This window comes from Chiloscyllium plagiosum, unplaced genomic scaffold, assembly GCF_037043375.1.
Source record: "Chiloscyllium plagiosum isolate Xiang-an unplaced genomic scaffold, Cpla_swu_hap1 HiC_scaffold_39, whole genome shotgun sequence".
NCBI lineage: Eukaryota > Metazoa > Chordata > Chondrichthyes > Orectolobiformes > Hemiscylliidae > Chiloscyllium > Chiloscyllium plagiosum.
This window is the reverse complement of record NW_028270177.1, coordinates 8,585,342-8,608,773: the sequence shown is the minus strand read 5'-3', so window position 1 is coordinate 8,608,773 and position 23,432 is coordinate 8,585,342. Positions and strand designations below refer to the sequence as shown.

Below are 23,432 nucleotides of genomic sequence, written 5' to 3'. Positions count from 1 at the left end.
CTCCAATCCTCCTCCCACTGATATTCAGGCCTTTTGACAAGAACATGAACTTGTATTTGTATAGCACCTTTAACATAATGCCTCCAAAGCAATTCAGAGGAGCGCGATCAAGCAGAATTTGATACTGAAGCAGAGATATTAGTATTGGAGACCAAAGACTTTGTCAGATAGATTTTGAGAACAATGGCAATTTAATCAGCAAAAGGAATAACTTTACAGGAAGAAAGTCTCTAATAATGAGGTTATAATTATTGGATACAATCCCATTAATTTCACTGTTCAAGAAATGGAAATGGGGATTTGGTTGGATGGTAAAGGGAATGGTTATAATGAAAGATTATGGTTCTGTGCCTCAGAGCAGAGAGGTTAAAGAATGCATCAGCCAGCAGTGAATAAAATTAAAGGATTTGATGATAAAAGGGGAGGAAGAGTCTCGCCTCGCAAAGAATCATGAGAAAAAAGATTACGAACTTTGGAACAATTTTAAGAGCTTAAAGGAGGCTAAATGGAATTCTGACATGATATGGAAGACAGTACTACAAGTGGGTATGGAATCTAAACCAATCAAATGGGAACTGAACACTTGAATAAGAAAATAAAAACATACTTTTGAAAAAAAAGAGAATGGGTTTGGGAAGCAGTTTTGCTTTCTCTTGCATACTGCTATTAAATGTAGACATGGTTCCCCTCCAATATTGTTCCCTTTGTTCTTTTAATGCTAATTCACTTTTGGTTACAGCTAGCCTGATGAGACGTGTGCCCCACTTTTCAGTTTTACTTTGTCACACAACAATCAGATTCCTGGGAGAAATGGGTTGACTGGTTAAGAATAGCTAAACAGTTTATGCCTTTATTATTAGATTTCAGAGAATGTGGGGCGATTTTCTCGAAACGTACAGATTCTGAAGGGGTTTGACAGAGTAGATGTTTCCACTAGTGGAGGAATCTTGAAATCAGGTACATAGTTACGGAATAAGGGAATACTCATGCAAACCTGGGATGCAAAGGAATTTCTTCTCCCAGAGGGAAGTGAAAAACTAGAATTTTGTCCAAATCACTGAAAGCAATTAAAGAGGAGACAGATATTTGAAGCACCAGGGATTTGAGATGGCAGAAGTTAAGGCCTGGGACAAATCAGCCATGATCAGATTGAATGATGGGCGAGTACAAGGAGCCAAATGGCCTATTCAGTTTCTTACATGATTATGAGTGAATAGGATTTGGAATGTATTAACTGATCAGGTGTTGGAAACAAATTCAATAAGAGCTTTCAAAAAGGAATTGTTTAAATATTTAAAAAGGAGAAAAAAATTATAGGGCAAGAATGGATGAATGAAACCGTTCAGGTTGCTCTTTGTAAGAACTGATGACATAGACACAATGGCCCGAGTATTGAACGTACACTACTGAGCTGTTTCTATGATTCTAACATTTTTTAACTAAGGCCCGGAATGTTCATAAGTTATTATATTCCTTCCCACGCATGCCCTGTGAATTCTTATTCCTAACAATTTATTATTTACATTTCAGTCAGGCCAGAAGTCAAATTGTAATTGAGGAATCAGTAGAATTACAACATAGATAAAGACAATTATAAAAACCTTGTTATCGTTGGAAATATGCATATCACGCAGACTAAGCAAGACGCATGCCGATGAAAATTGCTACAAACCAACTATTGGCGAGAAATGATAGAAACATAATGAAGCAAGGTGGAATGGTTATGCCAGGGTTAAAATCTTGTTATGACAAATGGTGAATTTTGAATTCAAGAGTCTAAAGATGACCATGAAAGCATTGTTGATTGGCACAACAACCCATCTAGTTCACCAACGTTCTTAAGGAAACGTAATTTGTTATCTTTATCTGGATTGGCCTAGACGTGACTCCAGATCCACAGCAATATGGATGACTTTGAACTGCACTCTGGGCAATTAGGAATGAGCAATAAATGTTGATCAAGCCGACAATACCTACATCCATTGAAATGAATAAAAAAAACCACAAAAGCAAGGGATCACTGTTTCAATTGAAAGGAGCCTCATTGCAAAATGTGGCTTATTTGTGTTACCTTGTTTGTGCCCATTGCACAGAAACCACTAGAGAAAGTGAGCTAAAGTTCAGGAAAACAGAACAGATAATCAAGTGAAGACAGCTTTTCCATCAAGGTTTCACACCAATAATTAGATTGCTTTGTTCGATGTTACAACCGTACAATAAGTCATTCACGAAGCAAGCAAAAAGTCTTTGGTCAAATGTAAATATGGAGGAAAACAAATGGCTGTGATCAAAAAGGACTTGTGAAAAGTAGTTCTTGAGCATATATATCGTTGGTATATTGCAGGCATCACTGAAATCTGTCCAAAGTAACACCTCTTACTGATTTATTTTTCATCGTTTTTAAATCTGCAGTAAGGTGGTACTTGGGGTCTATAAGTGGAAGCAGTTTTGTAGTTTTAAATTTGATTTGCATTTCAATCTTTTGACATAGAGGAAAAGACCAGTTTTGTTTCATTTATATGAAAAGTGAGCTGACGGGATTTCTGGAAATTTATTTATTTACATGCATTTGATAGTAAACAGCTGAGGTAAACTTTTCAGTCATTGGAGGGGTCGGAGGGGTGAAAGGAGAAGTGAATAAAACTGATATCTCACAACAAGGTCTAGCATCATAAAAAGACAAACATCCAGAAGCAGGTGTGCAGATTTGAATACAGATTCGGTAACAGTTCATTTTCCTTTGGTGCAAAAAAACTTAAAGGAAGAGCACAGTAGCAGGTTCTTGTGGATATGCTTGGTGTACAACCACCACATTAATTGCAAAAATAAAGACTTATGGTCTAACAAGCCACAGCTCTAGATGGGATCTAACCTGTACAGTATTACCATCAGGTGGGATCATTAAATTTAGAAACACTACTCTGTTCAGTACTTTGTGATTCCAACACAATTCTAAGTTACACATTAATTTTTAAAAATGCCCATATGCAATTTCCATCACTTACCCTTGTTGGCCATACCCAGGATAGCCTTTATTTTACATACTCAAAAAAGTAGAATTAGAGTATTAAAGACTCTCAATTTGACACTTTAAGAGGTCTTCTGCAATACAGGGGGCAATTAACTTGTCGCACAGTACAGACAAGAGGGAATAAGCCTTAAAATTAAACATAAAAAACAAAATCGGTAACGTCAGGAAATGTCATCACAAAGAATAATGAAAACTCAAATACATCCGCAAAGTACTGTGGATTCGGGGGAGGGGTCAAAAGAACATTGCAAAATTGGGCTCAGCAGGCTAAAGAATGAAGGGTTTCAAAACCATGGCAGGCAAGTGGAGTTAAGATGCATATTACCGATGGTCGAATTGATCCTTCAAACAGATTCAAGGGGATGAATGATCTCCTCCAACTCTTATATTTCATAAGCTTTTGTTTTTCACAATGTCGTGCAGAACAAAACACACTACTCATAATTACATCGTCACTATCTCTGACTTTTAATGACAAGTCCTGACTTTGTTTCAGTGTGTACATAAGGTTATTTAACAAAAGAATCACATTTTACAAAATACAGGAAATGTTACATATTTCACCCCTTTCCAACAAACAAAAGTACATTACAATTCAGTGGAAAACGAGATTAAAAGGGGAATTTAAAAATCCAATAGCAAATCCAATTTTCCAAGTAGCAGTGCGCTTTAAAACCAAAGGGAAAATAAATCTGCATCTTGGGAATTGTGAGAAAACAGTTACATTAGCTGTATGTCCTGAGGAGTTATAGTGCAAAGTGCCATGACATTTCAATTCAAGTTAAATAGTTTCTGCTCCATCCTGAATTTTCAATAGTATCTCTCATCACTGATTTATACTGCTAAACATTTAGAATCTCTTCAATAGACACGTAATATTACAGACGGAAGAGCATGATGTTCTGATTTGTATTACTTTGCCAAAAACCACAAATCAGAAGCTGCAAATTGATCAGATACACAGGGTACATATTTTTAAATAAACTCTGCAAAAGCACAGCTCTTGTAGGAAGACAAATTGTACATTATAAGTCAAAAATCAGACAAGATTATTTGGGCTGTGTAATGAGAATGTTTTTCTTCCCCCTTCCTTTATTTTAATCCATTGTTAAGGCGTTTGGTGGTAATGCATTAATTCAGTTTCACTCCATACAATCCTACACAACACTTATTTTGAAGTTTAGCCTTAGCAATGGGCTAATGGAAAATAAAATTTAACCCCTTAAAAATGTCCTTGGGGCAACTAAATCCAAGCTTCCTCTACATGTTGGTTACTTATATCAGGAGATACAGACTAGTGACACTTAAGGAACCAGTTCTTTAGATACACAATTGGTATGTCAAATGTTATATTAATCCAACACATACTAGATGAACCTCTGCTCACACTCCATTATGACTGCAATCTCTTCTAAAGTACTTATACAAATGATGATTCCATGGTCATGAACACGATCTGTAGAATGTTAGATGTAATGAAAATAGGGCAAAAAAATTAGCAATATTGATGAATAATTTAATTACATTTCTGTTCTTTTTGCAGTTTGCTCCCAAGAAACCTGTTCAGGCATAAGATGATTTCCACGAATTCATAATATGCTAGCCTAGACAGTATCCCAGCAGTAGTCACCCATGAGTTGAATCAATTCAACACCCAATAGCCCCATATACACACACAATTACCAATAGGTGACAGCAACCAAGAGTGCAAATCCCTCCCCATTTTTCCCACTCTATAGTTCATCGATGACAAAGCTAATATGCAACAGCCAATGCGATACAGAGCTGGAATTTTCCTGCTCCAAATTACTCAAGAGCATAAAAGTTTATTCACTGAGCTAAGGGGTGTCCATAAAGCATTTAAAAACATAATAAATTTTTAACTGTTCAACCACTTGTGTATCAAAAATCCAAAACGTTGCTGTAAAATAACGGCCAATTTAAAATCCGCAGAGAAGAGTCACAGTGTCACTGCTTTCAAGCAGAATGCCTAGTACAATCAACAACAGATTGTGGTATCTTTGGGTCAGTGATCTGAAATGAACTCAGGAATGGTTCCGGTTGCCAACTGTACAACCTTTCCCAAGAATATTCAGCACAATTAGCAACTACACCACACACTCAGTACTTTAATCAACGACACCACAACTGCCAAAGGCAGTGGAACTCTTTTCATTGCGAGCAAACACTTAACCATAAACTACATCAATAATAATCTAAATTCAAGCACAGATTTGCCTCAATACTACAGCACTAACCAGCCTGCAATGGACTCCAAGTGAAACATTTACATTAAGGGTCCTTGGCATAAAAGTTGTTCTTTTTCAGGAATAGAACTAGAAAATTAAAAGGGCATTGAGGCTGTCACATGAGTCATTAGCTGTTAATAACAAGATATTCTGAATCACTAAGCTTTGAATCCTCATTTTAAAGTATGCATCACTGTCCTCCCCAGGATTTCAGCAGAAACAAAATGAGTGCACACACCAATTCCACTAAAAGACATCACTCCTGAACAAGTAGAACAGACACTGCCAGATAGTTTTCCAGTTCAAATCCCGGCTAAGCATTCAGTGGGAAAGCACTGAAGCAAATTAAAATCATCGCCATCAAGACTGGAAGACAGCCAGTGCTTCCAAGTAGTGACTATGGAAATGCGGGCAGACATGAGGTGCTGGATGTGAACAGGACAGAACAGGCTCTCTTCTAGCTATTCATATTAGGTCTGATGGATCGTCAATTCAGTAAGGGTTACAAAAACAGATGGAACAAAACCCAGGAAAAGCTTACCGAAGGAGATATGTGGAAAATCAAGATTCCCATTGGGTTGTACTTGGGGAGAGTGAGTATCTCCAATTACTCAAGTGCTTTTGATTGCAGATCTGTTACTTGTGCTGACCAGCTTGTAGGGATAAATAAAGAATGTCGCACAAAATGGATCAAGATTATACAGGGTCATTTTGCCGCTGAGTTGATGAGGAAGGCAAGAAACAGGAAAATAAAGTCACTAGCACAAGGGTCAGCTCTAATAATTCAGGCATCAAGAAATATTTGCTTTTGAAAAAAAATCAAGACAGTTCTACAAACAAAGTCAGGACAATTTCACACCCACCTACTTCTTAATTTTCAGTACAACCATTAGGTTTGTAGCTTTCTCTAAACCAACTGTCTCGAAATTGGTGGTCGTGATTCCATGTAAGACATGACAAAATTTGTATTTGCTGTCATTTTAGAGGGCTATAGGAGGAAAGCAAAGAACAGGGGAAGAGTATACAACTTGACAGAGCACAGCAGATGAATACCTGCCTGCCACACTGTAAAATTCTACAATCTCAATACCATGATAGCCCTGTTTCTGCATAGTTTTCCCCCTTCTCTTATAAGGAGCTATGCTATGCTACAATAATAGTGGAGGTGTGTTTGGAAGCCAGATGACAAGTTAGAATACCTAAATACTACCATGAAAGTTTGAAAAATCACCAATTAAAAGACAAAGATTACATACTTGTCAACAGGCCAAAATGGGAACAATCCTCTATGTCTTCAAATGTTTTCTAAAAGTTAACGTCCAGCTTTAGAGGCATTAAGATTGGGATTGATGAATTAAATTGATAGACAGGGACTTGATTCATTGCTTCTTTTTTCACAATCCCACCCTCCAAAAAAACTGCTGCGGTTTTACTCTCAGCATTGCCATTGTTGCAGCTTACTTTAGCCACAAAATTAGCGAAGTAGAAAGAATCCCTTGCCTGCAAACACTTTTCCTTTTATGTTTCAGCCAACCAGAAATTTAGATGGATCAAGTAATAAAATTTAAAGTGAGACTCTTTCTATGCTTAACTGACAAAAACCTCTCAATTCTGCCCTCCCACTTTTAAAAAACTTCAACCGTCAGTCACAGGATTTCTGATTTTTTTTCTCATGTTTCCATTTAAAAGTTAAATTTCCAAACATTAATCTAAACAATAAAATTAATAATTAGAAACAAGCTCAAAAGTGTGATCTGCATTTTTCCCGAAGAACCTTCATCGCTGCTTAAAACTAGGGACCTTGCACCAGCATGGATGTTGGTAAGCAGAATAATCTTAATTTTGATCACTGTATTTGGATGACAGCGCGCGCAAGCAAGCCAATGCATGAATGCAAGACAACAGATGGATTTGACTAAAGCAGCAATAGAGTCTGCAAACGAGGCATGATCTGGTTTTATTCCACTGGCATTCTGGTTGGGATGGGGGTTATTTTTCTCCATTCCGTTCCATTGATTTAAAGCTTGTAAAATGAGGCAAGGAATCAGACTTATAGGCTCCTGAATATGTGCAATGTGGAACTAATCTCAACTTTCAACATCCAAGTACATATTACACTGAATGTAGATGTTCTGCAATTGCTGCTCCGCCCTATGTAAAAGACCTTCACAACCTCACTCATCCCTACGTTCCTTTGTGAGCTATGAACCTTTCACATCTGTGAAATAACAGGAATTTAGAGTCAATATTGTGATAAACACTAAATACATGCTAAATACTAAACCTGCTAACCTGAGATTCATATCCTTGAAGTACTGTCACTATTACATAGAGCAGGTATCAAAGGTAGGGCCATCTGCTGGTATGGCCAGAGTTATACATTTGCTTTATCAACTCAGCCATGACGATGCTAATAAAGCACAATGTAAACACTTATGAACTAAAATAATATTTCACAACTTATTAGCAATTCTTATGCTTTATTTTTGCTGAAGCCAATCATTCACAAGCACAATAAATAGTCAAATTCTACAGCTAATGAAAAATACTGTCAAAAGTTTTCATTTTTAGACTTTGCAGGTTAGAAGATAAACTATAAACCTAACTCAGAAATATAAATTTATGCCCACAGTAAGCCTACCTAAAATCCACAAGTGACAAACAGATAAATATTGAAAGATAATTCACTTCATAGAGGCTTAACATTGCACTGTAGAGTGGTGCCACGTTTGATCCATATTACATATCAGGAAACAGAGTCAACTTTAAGTAGTCTTAGGTGATTTCACTGAAGTATAAATATTTCATATAAAGTTATAATATAAAACAAGACATGGATCAGACCCCTCACCCTCTTTCATAATTAGTGCTCAGAGGTTTCAATGGTCTACAACAGGAACACAGAGTTTTGGGTTAAAGACTGTCAGTATTGGGCTTACACAGCAGTTCAACCCTCCATTTCACAGTTTGCCAGATTTGAGGTCAGTACCAAGCAGGAAGTTACAAAGTGGACTCTAAATGTAAATTGACCAATTTAAATGGCAAGTGACAATAACTGCTGTATTTCCAACCTGTGTGATGATCAACAAGAGTCCAGCTGCATTAGAAGAATCAGAATTGTTTAAAGTAAAGCAAAGAAGTGTAGATACTGGAGATCTGAAACAGAAACAGAAACAGAAATTGCTGGCAAAACTCAGAAGGTCTGGCAGCACCTGTAGAGAGAAAGCAGAGTTAACTATTTGAGTCTGGTGACTAATTTCTGATAAATAGACTCGAACCATTAACTCTGCTTTTTTTCCACAAAAGCTGCCAGACCAGAGTTGGTTGTTAGCTGACATCGGTGAGGCAATGATTAGACATTTCAAAAGTAAGGAATAAGCAAAATAAATTAAAATGGTATTGTCAAGATTTCCCACCTATTAACTACAAAATAAATATATTAAATAAACAAGTTTTCCAGAATGCCAAGATCAATTTTAAAAAACAGAATTTTGGCATTTCTTGCTCTGTTTCAAAATGTTGATAATGTAGAGAAACTGAATCTTGCTTAAGACAGAGACATTGCTCAAACTTTCCATTGTGCCCTCATCAGGACAAACTTAAAAATGCCAAATTTCAAACAATTGGTCGGCAAGTCCCATGTTGCTTTCTCCATGGGAACATCTTGACCAATCGGTATCAAACTGTCAACCATTACAGTCTCACATTCCCATTTGTTTGAAAATATTTCTTGAGGATCCAGACCTTCACTCTGAGCAACAATAATTTGACTGCAAACTGATCTGAAGAGTTAATGTGCTAACCAGCTTTAATAATTTGACATCATGTTGCAATAACTCCAATGTATTTATTCATCAAGGTTTTTTTTAGTCAAATGGGAAGAAATATTTGAGTATGGCAGGATAAAGGGAAAATATAGCCCTTTGTGTTCAGATCACAGGCAGTCTCCCTGAAAATAACAGGCTGGATACATCAAACAGTGTACCCTACAGAACACCTTTGGTTCAAACAGAATTTCTAGCCAGGAAAATATACAGACTGTATAAGAACAGAACTCTGGTGTGTTTTACACAAGTGCCTGATTTATGGACAGGTCAGGCATATACATATTTGCAGTACTCACCTTCAGCATCTGAATAGCTTTCTAGAATCGGTGATACACACTGATCCCTTTTGACATTCGCAACAGTTGTATCTCAAAATCAACAAAATGCTCAATCAAATGTCAGATTGGAGATCTGGCTGCCCAATTATTTACTGGATAACCCAACTGCGCCATCACAGGACACATGATAAGAGTACACCATTAAAATTTGTGATCTTATGTCTTCTATTTAAAAATGGATCCACTGTTTGAATATAGAAAAAGTGTACTGCCAGTTACTTTGGCTGCATCTGACACGTACCTAATACAGGGCCAGTCAATGTGTTATAAAGCATTATACTGCATCAAAACTTTGCATTTCACTTTTTTTGTACAGAGCTTTCTAACATTTGGCATCCTTACCATCTATTAAAACAACCCACAAAAAGCACAACTCTGACCAAGCCAAGTTTTGCTCAGCTGAATACCGTGTTCATTGTTCACTTTGCAGTACAAGCAAAGTCGGAAAGGGAAGGAGTGCCACATTAAAAAGGTACAAGTCCAAACAGTCGATGACAACATTCCATAATTAACTGCATCCAAATCCTTAAATCAGCAGACAATGCTGGAGAAAGAGCGAGCACGTGAGCTCTGATTTGTGACCCTATACAACAGGACACCAGAAAACAGTTGATTAGAACCTGGCGTTATGAAAAATAGATTTTTAGAAGACAGAGTTAACTCTTAACTTAATACATTAAATTAAATCCATTACAAATCAACTTTTGGTGACTTATTTTCAGAAGTTTGTTTAAGCCACCCTCCAGAATATCACACCATTTGATAGAAGCATTGCATACAATCAGCACAGTAGTGGAAAGAAATGGGAATGGTAAGAAAACATACCTAAAAACTGAGCAAATCAATTTGCTAAAGCAATATGTTACAGACATACCTAGTCCTGGTTTCATAAAGACTGATCTGAGCTATTTAGAATGTTAATGGATTTCTACAAACTCTTCCAATGCCTGAGGAATCTGGCTTTTATAACTGATGTTATGAACACGGACGGCTCGGGCAGCCAGGCACTTGAGGCTCATTTTCATCTGAGTCTTGAGGAGGATTTCAGACACACCAGTGGTGCTCTTGTCCAGTGGAGTCTTCTTCTGCTTATTGGTCATATCAGCATGAGCGCCAGCCTCCACCAGGCTGATGATGATGGCGTGCAGTGTGAGGAAGTCGCTGATGGGCCGGTTGTATTGCACAATAATGTGCAGCGGCCCATTGCCATCCTTATCCACAGCATTCATGTCAGCCCCACAGTCGAGCAGCAGTTTGGTGACCTGTGCGCTGGGGAAGCTACACACATCGTTGGTGTGAAAATCGTCCACTGGAGTGCCAGAGTTCACCGCCAAGTGCAGCAGGCTGGAGCCCTCTCGCGTCCGGGGATCCAGGTGGATCAGCTTGTAGATCTGCTTATTGATGCGGGCTCGTTCTTCCTCAGTGCACTGGGTTTTGGTGGAGATGCACACGAGGTACAGGAAGGTAAAAATGTTTGACTCACAATTGTCCATGGCTGCATGGAGGTCTACCTCAGAGGAGTCCTTGATCCGCAACAGTCCTCTTTCTATTTCCAGCACACTGCATTTCAATACTCTCTCCACGTCCTGGGGTTTCACTGGCTCATTCAAGTGTATCATCTGAGAAAAGACCTGAGCAAACCGCAAGAGATCTTTGTGGGTGTTTCGGTTTCCTTTCTGTCGCAAGTGCAAGGCATGGAGCCACAACTTTATACACTGTTCAAACTCCATGTTGTCTGCATACACTGCCCCCCTGTAAATGATAGGGTGTGAAACATCGATATTGTCAGAGCCCAGAATCCGCTCACGGACAATCAGCCCTTCCATGTGGAGAGCGTCCCTGTCCTGTCGGATAGCCTCAAGTTCCGATAGAGTCCTACACTCAGTCCGCCCGCCATAAGCCTCGATGGAAGGCAGGGTGGATTTCTCCATTGGGTCGCTGGGTTCACGGTGCCGCTCAAGCATGGCCAGGTACAGATAGTGGTAGGTTTTCTCAATGTCATAGTTCTCCCGATCATTGGCAAAAGAGGCACCGAGCAGCTCCAGTGCTTCTATTCGGCTCCTTCGGTCGCAATCCACGTGCGACAGCAGCAGCTCCACCACATCTGCCTTGCAGCTCTCTGCCGCCACTTTGAGTGGAGTCATCCCATGGCCATTCACCACCATAGTCGCCTGCCACTTCACCAGCTCCCTCACAATCTCCAGGTGGCCAGCTTCTGCAGCAAAATGCAGTGCAGTGGCTCCACACTGTGCCTTGGCATTGGGATCTGCGTGCTGCTCCAACAGGTACCTGAGAAAACAAGACAGACATAGAACTTAGGGCGGCAGCGAAAAAAAAAAACTGTAGCCACTGGCAATCAGAAATATTCTATTCAGTCACCATTTGTCAACAGAAACAGTTAACATACCACAGATTGTCAGAGGCCTAGAATCACTTATGCCACAACAAAGACATTCCCTGCACATATAGTAGATAAGGGCACAGACTGACGTAATGTAGTATTTTACAGTGAAAAACTCCAGGTTAAGTGTAACTTTAGATGCTCTGTTAAATGATCTTACCTGAAGCATTCATAATATTGCTAACCTCAGAAGCCCTGGAGGGGTCAAGGAAGGGATCTTTTTGCTTTGGACCTTGATTCAGCTTTCTCCTTCTCCTTTCATGCCAATTTTCTGTCTTCAATATTTTATGCTTCTCTTTAGAAAGTGCTTACTCCTCAATGGGGTATAGTTATTTTGTACCTGCTGCCATCAATTTACTATGAACAAGGCCCATGAAAAATCAGCAGTGGAATGAATGATAAATAAACTTGCACTTCTCTATCACAGAATTCAATTGAACTGTGGAAGTTGATTGTATGATAACCAATTTGCCTTGTTTAGCTCAAAGACATATAAACAGGAAAGTCCTGAATTTGATCATTCCACTGCACTAAGCTAATTACAATTTAGATGAGCAGTTCAGCCTAACAGAAGTTAGCTGACTATCATTTCCCAGACACACAGATCAAAATAGGACAAAATCAGGCTAAATTCCTCCAGTCCCACAAGCCTCTGAAATATCCTTTTTCCTCTCACTCTGGTTTTGGGGCATCCTCAATTCCTATGCTATAATTGGCAGCTATATCTTCATCTTCAAGGGCCCAAAGATGTGCAATTTCCACACTAAGCCTCGCCCCACCCCTTCTCCTTTAAAGACATTCCTCAAAACATACCTTTTTGACCAACTTTCTGGTACCTATCCCAACATCGGAAGGATGTGGTTTGTTGTGAAAATTAGAACAATTATTTTTTGCTCCATTGAGATGTCTGGGATTTTTCACTCCTTTCCAAAGGGAATGTGTTATAGAAATGCACATTGGCGGATATTTTAAGACTTCTGCAGGACAAGGATCTGAAGGTGAAGTGCATCATTCAGGCTAGCCAACACTCAGAGCTTTGAGAGCTGCGAACATAATACCAGGTGTTTCTTCATGAAAAAGAGAAAATAAAACTCCAGGCATGTGAGAAATACATATCCAAATACACAAAAAAGTAAGCATTAATGCTGCATGTACAGATAAAGCTCACCTTAGGAAAAGAGACATTATGTATAATGCTTCCCCCCCCTCCCTTGCAAATTATTCCATTTAAAATAGTTCAAACTATGAATGGTGGTGAAATGGAAAAACACACAAAGGGAACAAATCCAAAACATATGTCTGAAAATATAACTGGTCACATCCCAGCATTCCTGTTATTACAGTAGTAATCTAAGGATCTCATCAGTCAGTTTAAAACATCTGTAGGGCGTTTTTCTCAAATTTAGGTCACAACTATGAACAACAATTTTAAGTGAATAAATGCACTCATTAGAACATTTTAACTGTGAAATAACCTGCATATATGGTATCTTTTTAGCGCCAGTCACCAAACACTGAAGGTCCATATGAACATTAATGATGTAAACAAACAATGGCCTTTTTACAAATCTAAAGATCCAAAGATAGCGGAGAGATGAACCTAGTTTTGCTGGTTTTGGTTAAGTAAGAACACTGGCATGGATGCCAGGTGGACTTTCTCCAGCTCTCCTCAAACATAACATGGGATTTTTATATACATTTGGCTTTAACATCCCAAACTTGCCTGGAACAGTGCAGGATTCACTTGGTTTTACATTAGGATACCAGGACCACAATGGTTAGTGTGCATATCCTGACAATGCTGGGCTATGGTACACTCCCACAAGTTGACTAATCAGGAACACTCTCAGGTTTGGATGCAGTTTGTGGAGGTTAACAGAGTTATTTGGATCTCATTCTTGCAACAAACAGAGGATGATGCCTTAAAAGTGATATTGAAAAGCAATGTCCATCTTCTGAGAAACAAAGGTTTCTTTCTCTCACCCTATTCTCTAGTCCCACAACCTCCAGACCAGTGCACTTTGTAGTGTTAGAAGAAAAACAACTTGTATTTATATATCACTTTACACAGGCAGATAATAGCAAGTTTTGAGAAGATTTCTAGCTCAGGTCGAGAATCTGGATGTAGGTTTGCTCACTGAGCTGGAAGGTTCGTTTTCAGACATTTCATCACTATACCAGGTAATATCTTCAGTGAGTGTCCGAATGAAGCACTGGTGGTGTAGCCAGCTTTCTATTTATATATTTGAGTTTCTTAGGGTTGATGATGTCATTTCCTGTTTTTTTTCTCAGGGGGTGGTAAATGGGATCCAAGTGTTTGTTGATAGACTTCCAGTTGGAATGCCATACTTCCAGGAGTTCTCGTGCAAACTGCATCCAAGAGGGCATCGGTTTAGGGTGAGAGGGGAAAGATATAAAAGAGACCTAAGAGGCAACTTTTTCATTCAGAGGGTAATACGAGTATGGACTGAGCTGCCAGAGGAAGCAGTGGAAGCTAGTACAACTGCAACATTTAAGAGACATCTGGATGGGTATATGAATAGGAAGGGTTTGGAGGGATATGGGCCAGGTGCTGGCAAGTGGAACTAGATTGGGTTGGTATATCTGGTCAGCATGGATGAGTTGGACCGAAGGGTCTGTTTCCGTACTGTATGTCTCTGTTTAGCTTGTCCTAGGATCGATGTGTTGACCCAGTCGATGTGGTGTCTTCCCTCATCCGTATGTAAGAATACTAGTGAAAGTGGGTCATGTCGTTTTGTGGCTAGTTGACGTTCATGTATTTTGCTTGCTGCCTGTATAGGGTATTCAAGTTCATTAGTTGCTGTTTTAGTGTGATGGTGGGTTTGTGGACTACCATGATGCCGAGGGGTCTGAGTAGTCTGGCAGTCAGAAATGCAAAAGACGTTGCAAGGACTGTAACAAACACTACATTGGACAAACAGGCAGAATACTAGCCAGAAAACGATATGGCCCACTCTCACTAGTATCCTTACACACAGATGAGGAAGAACTGGAACAACACATTCATCCCAGGACAAGCCAAAGAGGAACGCACGAGAAATCCTAGAAGCATGGCGTTCCAACTGGAACTCTATCAACAAACACATTGACTTGGATCCCATTTACCACCCCCAAGAAAAAGAATTGGAAATGACATCACCAACCCTAGGAAACTCAAACATATAAATAGAAAGCAGGCTGGCTACACCACCAGTGCTTCATTCGGATGCTCACTGGAGATATTACCTAGTATGGTGATGAAACGTCTGAAAACAAACCTTCCAGCACAGCAAGAGAAAATGAGGTCTGCAGATGCTGGAGATCAGAGATGGAAATGTGTTGCTGGAGAAGCGCAGCAGGTCAGGCAGCATCTAGGGAACAGGAGAATCGACGTTTCGGGCATTAGCCCTTCTTCAGGAATGAAGAAGGGCTAATGCCCGAAACGTCGATTCTCCTGTTCCCTAGATGCTGCCTGACCTGCTGCGCTCTTCCAGCACAGCAAGCAAACCTACGCCCAGAACAGGCAGATATTTCAAATTACTCTGTAGTGAATTAATTTGTTTTTGAAACATAGTCATTGATGATTTGTAGGCAAGCCATGGAGCCATTGTACAAAAAGCAAGATCCCACATACAGCAATAGAAGGGAGGACTTTTGATCAGGGGCCTCTTTTAAGATGAGGGACGAATGTCACACTCCTTTAGACAAGATGTTCCTTTGGTTTAATATTTTGTTTGATAAACTCCATTAAATCAGAAGTTCCTTAATTATAGTTGATGGTCAGTGTAGTATTGTCAGTGCTGTCCTGGAGAGAGAGCTGAAGCTGCAGGCTTCTGACTCAGAGACAAGATTGCAGCTAAAGGTGATGCAGAAAAATGACGTACCCATTGTTACACTAGACAGAAAAATCAATAAATATAGAAAAGCAGATATTAATGCAGGGTACTTTTACGTGGAAAACAAAATGTCCAAGCATTTCACAACTAAACAAATCCTCTGACTAAACAGCTAAATGAACACTAAGTGTCTAACTAAATATCTCACTGACAATACCTGTAACATGAAGGCAAAAAATAATAACAAACTGAATAAAACAAGGATGGATCCAAAATTGAATATTGAGCTCTGACAGAAAACAAATAAAAGGATGTAAACAAGTACAGGAAAAGTTCAGGCATCCAGATTAGTGTAATTTACATACATTGATTAACATATTTAAAAGTGTAATTAATTTACAGCTAGATTACTCATGTTTACTATCTATTATTGCTACATTAGTGAATATTTAAGTGCCAAGGCTCCCTGAACTCTCTGACAGCTTCAAGTTTGAAAAAGTGCTGACTTGGAAGCAGTGGGATTTTATATATGAAAATAATTAACGATTACAGCGATTGCAAAAATATTTAGCTGACAAGCAATCTCACCCCACTTGGTGCATTGTTTTCAAAACCAAACTACCCCCCAGTGTACAAAATAGCCCATTAATTCAAAATTGTCCTTTTGCACGCAACAGAAAAATGGAATCATGCAGCTGTTTGAAGTCAGCAACTTAATTAGATCAGCATTTACCTCTCCTGAGGTTGCCAAAAGTCAGCAGCTATTAGAAATTAAATGATTTATGAATTAAATAGGGGAGGATTTGAAATGGTGCAGGAACAAGGGAATGCAGTTCTTATTGAGGAGCTTTAATGAAGTGCTGAAAGTTATGGGTAAATACGGACTATCAATAAGCATGGAACACAGACGTGACGTAACGGCAAAGAACCAAAAAGGAGCTGAAATGATGGAATGAAGTGAAAGTTAACATTGTCCCAGAGGGTACTCTCTCAGAGAAATAGGACTGGTGATGAATTTCACCAGAGGGTCATCATGACTCAGACAGGGACTTCATGGTGACCTCCGTGGGTACAGGAATTGAACACAAGCTTGGTGTACTCTGTATTACATATCAGACAATTAGCCAAAAAAATTGCAAAGAGATACACCTTTGACAACAAGTCCATCAGGAAATGGTCAGCATGTAATGTTCTGAAGACCCCATGAGGAAAAAGAGATGGTAGATCCAGTCACATTTTTCCCTGAACAGTCTGTCAAAGTCATTTGGCAGAATGCCCCATCACGAGACCTTTGCAACAAGCGCCTAGACATAGCTTGGCTGGTGATGCAAAGGGCACTGCTGTCAAATCCCTTCATGCATACCCAGTCTTTGTGCCACTACACACTGCCCTCGAAGCAGCTACATAGATGAAGAGACCGTCACTCATATCCTTCTGGGAAGTGTCTTTGCAAAGAAGGTCTGGAAAGGGATGCAGTGGTTTTTGTCAAGTTTGTCTCAAACAGCTCCATGATGCAGGACTTTGTGCTCTACGCGTTGTTCCATGGGCGGCACATCAAGACAAACATTGACTGTGCCTGGAATAGCATCAATTCAGTGGAAGAAACTTGTTGGCCTCGACTAAATGTTGCAGACTAGCACATTCCAAGGTCTAGATCTCCGTGCTGAGGGATGCACTAAAATTTGGGGCAGCAGCCACCAAGTGTTAGTGGGGAAAGACTGTCATCTAGTATCCAGTCATCTTGCGGAAAGTATAAGAAGGGTCCAATCAGTTGTCGGACCCTCAAATGAACATAATTATAGTTTCCAGGATAAGTAGAAAATGCCTTTGTTTTTGCAACTGTAGAGAAGCTCTGAGAAATGTCAAACTTCCAATTTTGTTTTGTTTTCCTCTCTGCAAATACAAATCAGAATCTACATATTTATACATGATTTTTATAAATAAATTATATTTCTGAAATTTTTTTTAAAAATTGGCCAACTGACCTAATGGACACTCAAAAGTTTACATTTCCACATCAAGTTAGAATGATCAACTGATTAAAAGGCTTACCATTTAAGGACCAAGAGGAAGGAACAAAGTGAGTATGAGGTTCATTGGATAGCTACAACAGCTCAAAATTAGACCAAGCTAAGAATCTCAGGGTTGTGTAACTGGAGCAAACAGTGCCAGTGTATTCTTTGGGTATTCGCTTCTGTTCAGGATGTGTGCATGCGAAGATTTTATTTCACTGTGACCTATGCAATTATGATTCAGTAGCCAGAATTTGAAATCATCATGTATTTTAACATCAGCATTAACCCATTCATTATTTTGGAGTTAATATACTGCTAAACCACACACATGCACAGTTCCTTCCTATCCTACCAGTATAATGTTACTCACAGTGCAGGCATCTTTACATATACCTCTGCACACCACATTCTCCACCAATCACAGCAACTTGAGTTTTAACGCCCCTAATAAATACTACATGTGCTAACACCCTTTGTAAGTGTCCTCGAGTTGTTACCTCTCCTGGTCAGTTTACCATTTCAGCACATTCCCATTTGTTATTAGCCTCCCTGTCCAAATATAAACCGCCAGGAAAGGGTCTGGCAGGACACAGATAGTGCCCCAACCCTTCAAATAGAAAGTTCAGGTTCAAGACCCCAACAGAGTACAAATCAGGAGATAATTAGGTGGTGTTAAAAAAAACACATTTATCATGGGTTACTTTCACCTTCGCGTAGACTAAGATAGTCAGATTGACAGATGAGGCAAATGAGGAAGAATTCACTGAGCGTATTTGGGACAGTTTTCTAGAACAACATGTAGTGGATTCAACCAATAATCAGGCTATTTTTGGATGCACTGAGGTATAATGAGGCAGGTTGGATAAATGATGGCAGAGTAAAAGATTCCCTCATGATCAGTGACCATAACATGCTAGAATTTAGCATTAAACATGAGGGAGAACTTGGGTCAGAAACAACAGTTCTGGATATAGGTTTGCTCGCTGAGCTGAAAGGGTCATTTTCAGACGTTTCGTCACCATACTAGGTAACATCTTCAGTGAGCTTCCGGATGAAGCACTGGTGGGTGTAGCACGCTTTCTATTTATATGTTTGGGTTTCTTGGGTCGGTGACGTCATTTCCTCTTCTTTTTCTCAGAGGGTGGTAAATGGGATCCAAGTCAATGTGTTTATTGATAGAGTTCCGGTTGGAATGCCATGCTTCTCGGAATTCTCCTGCATGCCTGTTTGGCTTGTCCTCGGACGGATGTGTTGTCCCAGTTGAAGTGGTGTCCTAGTGAAAGTGGGTTGTCTGTTTCTGGCTAGTTGATGTTCATGCATCCTGGTGGCTGGTTTTCTGCCTGTTTGTTCAATGTAGTGTTTGTTACAATTCTTGCAAGGTATTTTGTAAATGACATTAGTTTTGCTTGTTGTCTGTATAGAGTATTCAAGTTCATTAGCTGCTGTTTTAGTGTGTTGGTGGGCTACCACAATGCCAAGAGATCTGAGTAGTCTGGCAGTCATTTCAGAGATGTCTTTGATGTAGGGGAAGAGTGGCTAGGGTTTCTGGATGCATTTTGTCTGCTTGTTTGGGTTTGTTGCTGAGAAACGGACTGTGTTCATTAGGTACCCATTCTTTTTCAAATTACCTATTTCATGGCATCATGGTAGCCCACAAACCAACCAACACACTAAAACAGCAGCTAATGAATTTGAAAGACCCTATACTGACAACAAACAAAACTAATGTCATTTACAAAATACCTTGCAAGGGGTGTAACAAACACTACATTGGACAAACAGGCAAAAAACTAGCCACCAGGATATATGAGCATCAACTAGCTACAAAAAGACATGACCCACTCTGTCTAGTATCCTTACATACAGAGGAGCAAGGACACTACTTCGACTGGGACAACACATCCATCTTAGGACAAGCCAAATAGACATGCACAAAAATTCCTAGAAACATGGCATTCCAACCTGAACGCTATTAACAAACACATAGACTTGGATCCCATCTACCACCCCCTGAGAAAAAGAACAGGAAATAACATCACCATCGGAAATGACATCATCGACCCAAGGAAACTCAAACATATAAATAGAAAGCGTGCTACACCCACCAGTGCTTCATCCAGAGGCTCACCGAAGATGGTACCTAGTATGGTGCGGAAACATCTGAAAACGAACCTTCCAGCTCAGCAAGTAAATCTACATCCAGAACCTCCACCTGAGCTATAAATCTTCTCAAAGGTCGCTTGAAACAGTGGTGCTAAGCTTAAATAAGGGTAATTACAAAGGAATGAGAGGAGTGTTGGCTGGAATGGACCAGGAAAGGGGTTTAGCAGAAAACACAGTTGAGGAACTACATTTCAGAAAATAGTTTATGAAGACATAATCGAGTGAGCTTGAAGGATTTGAGGAAGGGAATAAGCCTACTATGGTTAGCCAGGGAAGTTAAGGATAGCATCAGATTGAAAGGAAAAACATACAATGTGACAAAGATTAGCGATAAACCAGAGAATTGAGTATGTTTTAGGAACAAAAGACAACCAAATAAAAAAGGGGAAAAAAAAATCACAATAAATTTGCAGTATTATCAAGATTGATAGCAAAAGTTTCTTTAAATATATAAAAAGGGAGATGCCAAAATGAACATAGGTCCCTTAGAGAATGAGACAGGGGGATTAATAATGAGGAATTAGGAAATTGCACAGGAATTGAATAAATATTTTATTTCTGTCTTCACTGTAAAGACACGAACAGCATTACAAATTTATTAAATATTCAAGGCACAAGAGGCGGAGAGAAACTAAATTGAATAACTAGAGAAAAGATCCTCTAAAAATACCATTCCTGATGAAGAGCTTATGCTCGAAATGTCGACTCCCCTGCTCCTTCCATGCTGCCTGACTGCCTGTACTTTTCCAGCGCCACACTTGACTTAAAATGCCAGACAGAGTCGGCATTGGACTAAATGCAGGTAAATGGGATTAGAGTAGTCTGGTATTTGAGATTTGCATAGACATGGTGGGCCTCTTTCTATGCTGTATGAGATGGTAACAAGCAAGATAGATGAAGGGGAAACAGTGGATGTAATATATTTCAATTTTCAGAAGGTGATTTATAAAATAAAATACATTAGGCTACTTAAGATAAATGCCCCTGGTGTTAGAGTATACCATGGATAGAGGATTGGCTAACTACTAGAAGTCAGAAAGCTGGGAGAAAGGGGACATTTCAAGATGGCAAATTGTAAAAAGTGGTATGCCACAATGATTTATGACATATATTAATTGCCTGGAGCCAGAAAGTGAATGTATGTAGCGAAGTTTGCAAATGACTCAAAAATAGGTGGGAAAGCAAGTGGTGCAAATGACAGAGCCTCCAGAGAAATATACAGGTTTAAAAATGGGCAAAATCTTCACAAATGTGGAATATATAGAGGAAATGTTTTATGTGGGGAGGTGGGGAGATTGGGTTTGTATTCATTGGAGTATAGAAGAATAAGAGGCAATGTCATTGAAACATACAAAATTCTTGGGACTTGACAGGGTAAATGTAGAAAGGTTGTTTCAGCTTTCTGGAATCTCTGAGACCAGAGGAGGTTGCACATCAAGGCAGATGAGGAAGAATGTCTTCTCACCTGGGGTAGCGAATCTGTAGAATTTTTTCACTACATGGGCTGGGTTATTAAGTATATTCAAGGCTGAGATGGACAGATTTTTGAATCATGAGGAAGTGAGGACTACTGCAGATGCTGGACATCAGAGTCAAAAAGTGTGGTGCTGAAAAATAGTACTGACTTTTTAATCAGTAAGGGAATCAAGGGTTTTGGAAAAAGACAAAATTTGAGCTACATCAGATCAGCCAAGATTTATTGAATGGAGAGCAGACTCAATGGACTACTTTGGTTACTACATCGTATGGTTTGGCCCAGAGATGGTAAACACTCAGATTGCTCCTGTCTGTCTACTCCAAATTATTTGCAATTCTTTGAGCTGATCATAACCAAATCAATGACTCTAATATTTTCGGGTTGAAAGACTGCCCCCACCGCCTCATGCCCAGCCACAAGTTCCTCCCATCCTCACACCAATCCTGAGCAGCCTATCCTAACACCCCCATTCCCTGAATCCTCACACCTCTCCCATTCTCAGACCTCTCCCAATATGTTATTCCATCGTTATGTGCCATTAACCCCACATATCCCTGGAGTGTCGGAGGCTGAGTGGTCACTTTACAGAAGTTTGTAAAATTATGGAGGCATGGCTACGATCTTTTCCCCAAGAACAACAGATTCCAAATGAAAAGCCAAGGCCTTTTGCCCCAGAAAAGCAGATTCCAAACCAAGGTTTAGGGTGAGGGTGGCAAGACATAAAAAGGGACCCAAGGGGCAACTTTTTCGGTGGTATGTGTATGGAACAAGCTGCCAGAGGAAGTGGTGGAGGCTGGTACAATTACGGCATTTAAAAGGCATCTGGATGGGGATATGAATAGGAAGGGTTTAGAGGGATGTGGTCCAAGTGCTGGCAAATGGGACTGGATTAGGTTGGGATATCTGGTCTGCACTGACGGGTTGGGTGGAGGTGTCGTGTTTCTGTGCTGTACACCTTGCTGACGGTGTATCATAGTCGCCCCAGGCCGCGGGGAGCCGCTCTCCTACCTGACCACCTCGGCGTGCCCCTTGTACGCGGCGATCATCAGGCAGGTGTTGTCGTATTTGTTGGCGATGCGGATGTCCGCGCGGTTCTCCACCAGGTAACGGACAATGTCCAGGCGGCCGTCGAAGCACGCGGCCCGGAGCGGGGTGGAGTTGGTGGCCGTGGTGTGGTTAACATTGGCGCCGTTGGCGACCAGGAGCCGGACGACCGGGAGGTGGCCAGCGCCCGCCGCACACCACAGCGCGGTGGCGCCGTCAATGACATAACCGTCAAAGCGGACGGTGCCGGTTTGCTCGGTCTCCACCCGGTAATGTTCCAGCAGCAGCTTCACCACCTTGGCGTGGCCGTTACGGGCGGCGGCGATGAGCGGGGTGGCTCTCTGCCCGGAGCCAGGGCCGACCCCGACCCCAGGCCCAGCTCCAGGCCCCGGGCTCACCTGCGCCAACAGCCGCCGGCTCTCGGCCTCCGAGCGGTTGAGCAGCAGCGCGGCCAGTGTCAGGACGCGGCCCTCACTCGCCGCCTTGTACACATAGGCCGCCAGCGACTCCATCAGCCGGCGGCTCCTCTCCTCATCGCCGCTGCCTCAGGTCACCCGCCGCCGGCGGACGCACCGCCCGTTCCCGCTCGGTTCCAACCCGTGCACCGCCCCCAAACCTTCCCCACGGCTCTTCCGGCTGAGGAGTGTGCAACCCTGACTGGGTTCCGGGTGGAACAAACACACTGCTTTACAAAGTCTGGATAAATCCCTCACTTTTTCAACAAACCTATTTCTCCTTCCTTTTTATGTTTTAAATATATTTTCTAATCCCTCTTCACACTTTAAACGAGCTTTGTTTATTTTTACTGTTTCAAATACATCTCCTAATTCCGCTTTGCACTTTATACTGTCTACTTTTTTCTCTATGCTTTTAAGTATTCTAATTTCCTCATCAGTTTATTTACTTTGATGCTTGAAATACATTTTTAATTCCCACACTATCTTCCCCCTATGCTTTGCATACATCTAACTTCCCCTTCACACTTTAAAGCAAACTTCCCCAATTTTTCTTTCAAACTTAAAAGCATGTTCAAATATTTCCCCCTTTTACT

At 40.4% G+C, this 23,432-nt stretch overlaps 1 protein-coding gene across 2 annotated transcripts; it reads right to left on the bottom strand.

Annotated features, from left to right (window-relative positions):
* Positions 1–3,475: 3,475 nt before the first annotated feature.
* fem1b (fem-1 homolog b) lies at positions 3,476–22,970 on the bottom strand. Of its 2 annotated transcripts, XM_043677191.2 has the most exons (3): positions 22,346–22,970; positions 10,320–11,734; positions 3,476–10,028 (listed from the first exon to the last, which is right to left on the bottom strand). In XM_043677191.2, exons 1-2 carry the CDS (start codon positions 22,891–22,893, stop codon positions 10,363–10,365), a joined length of 1,920 nt encoding a protein of 639 aa, XP_043533126.1. In that variant the 5' UTR covers positions 22,894–22,970; the 3' UTR covers positions 3,476–10,028; positions 10,320–10,362. The 2 variants fall into 2 exon arrangements, with proteins under 2 accessions (XP_043533126.1, XP_043533125.1); XM_043677190.2 differs by having other exon boundaries at positions 3,476–11,734.
* Positions 22,971–23,432: the final 462 nt, after the last annotated feature.

Coding starts and splice junctions, on each gene's coding strand:
- fem1b (XM_043677190.2), bottom strand. CDS start 22,893: ATGGAGTCGCTGGCGGCCTATGTGTACAAGGCGGCGAGTGAGGGCCGC. Junction 11,735..22,345: donor GGGCACGCCGAGGTGGTCAG/GTAGGAGAGCGG, acceptor TTGTTTTCTCAG/GTACCTGTTGGAGCAGCACG.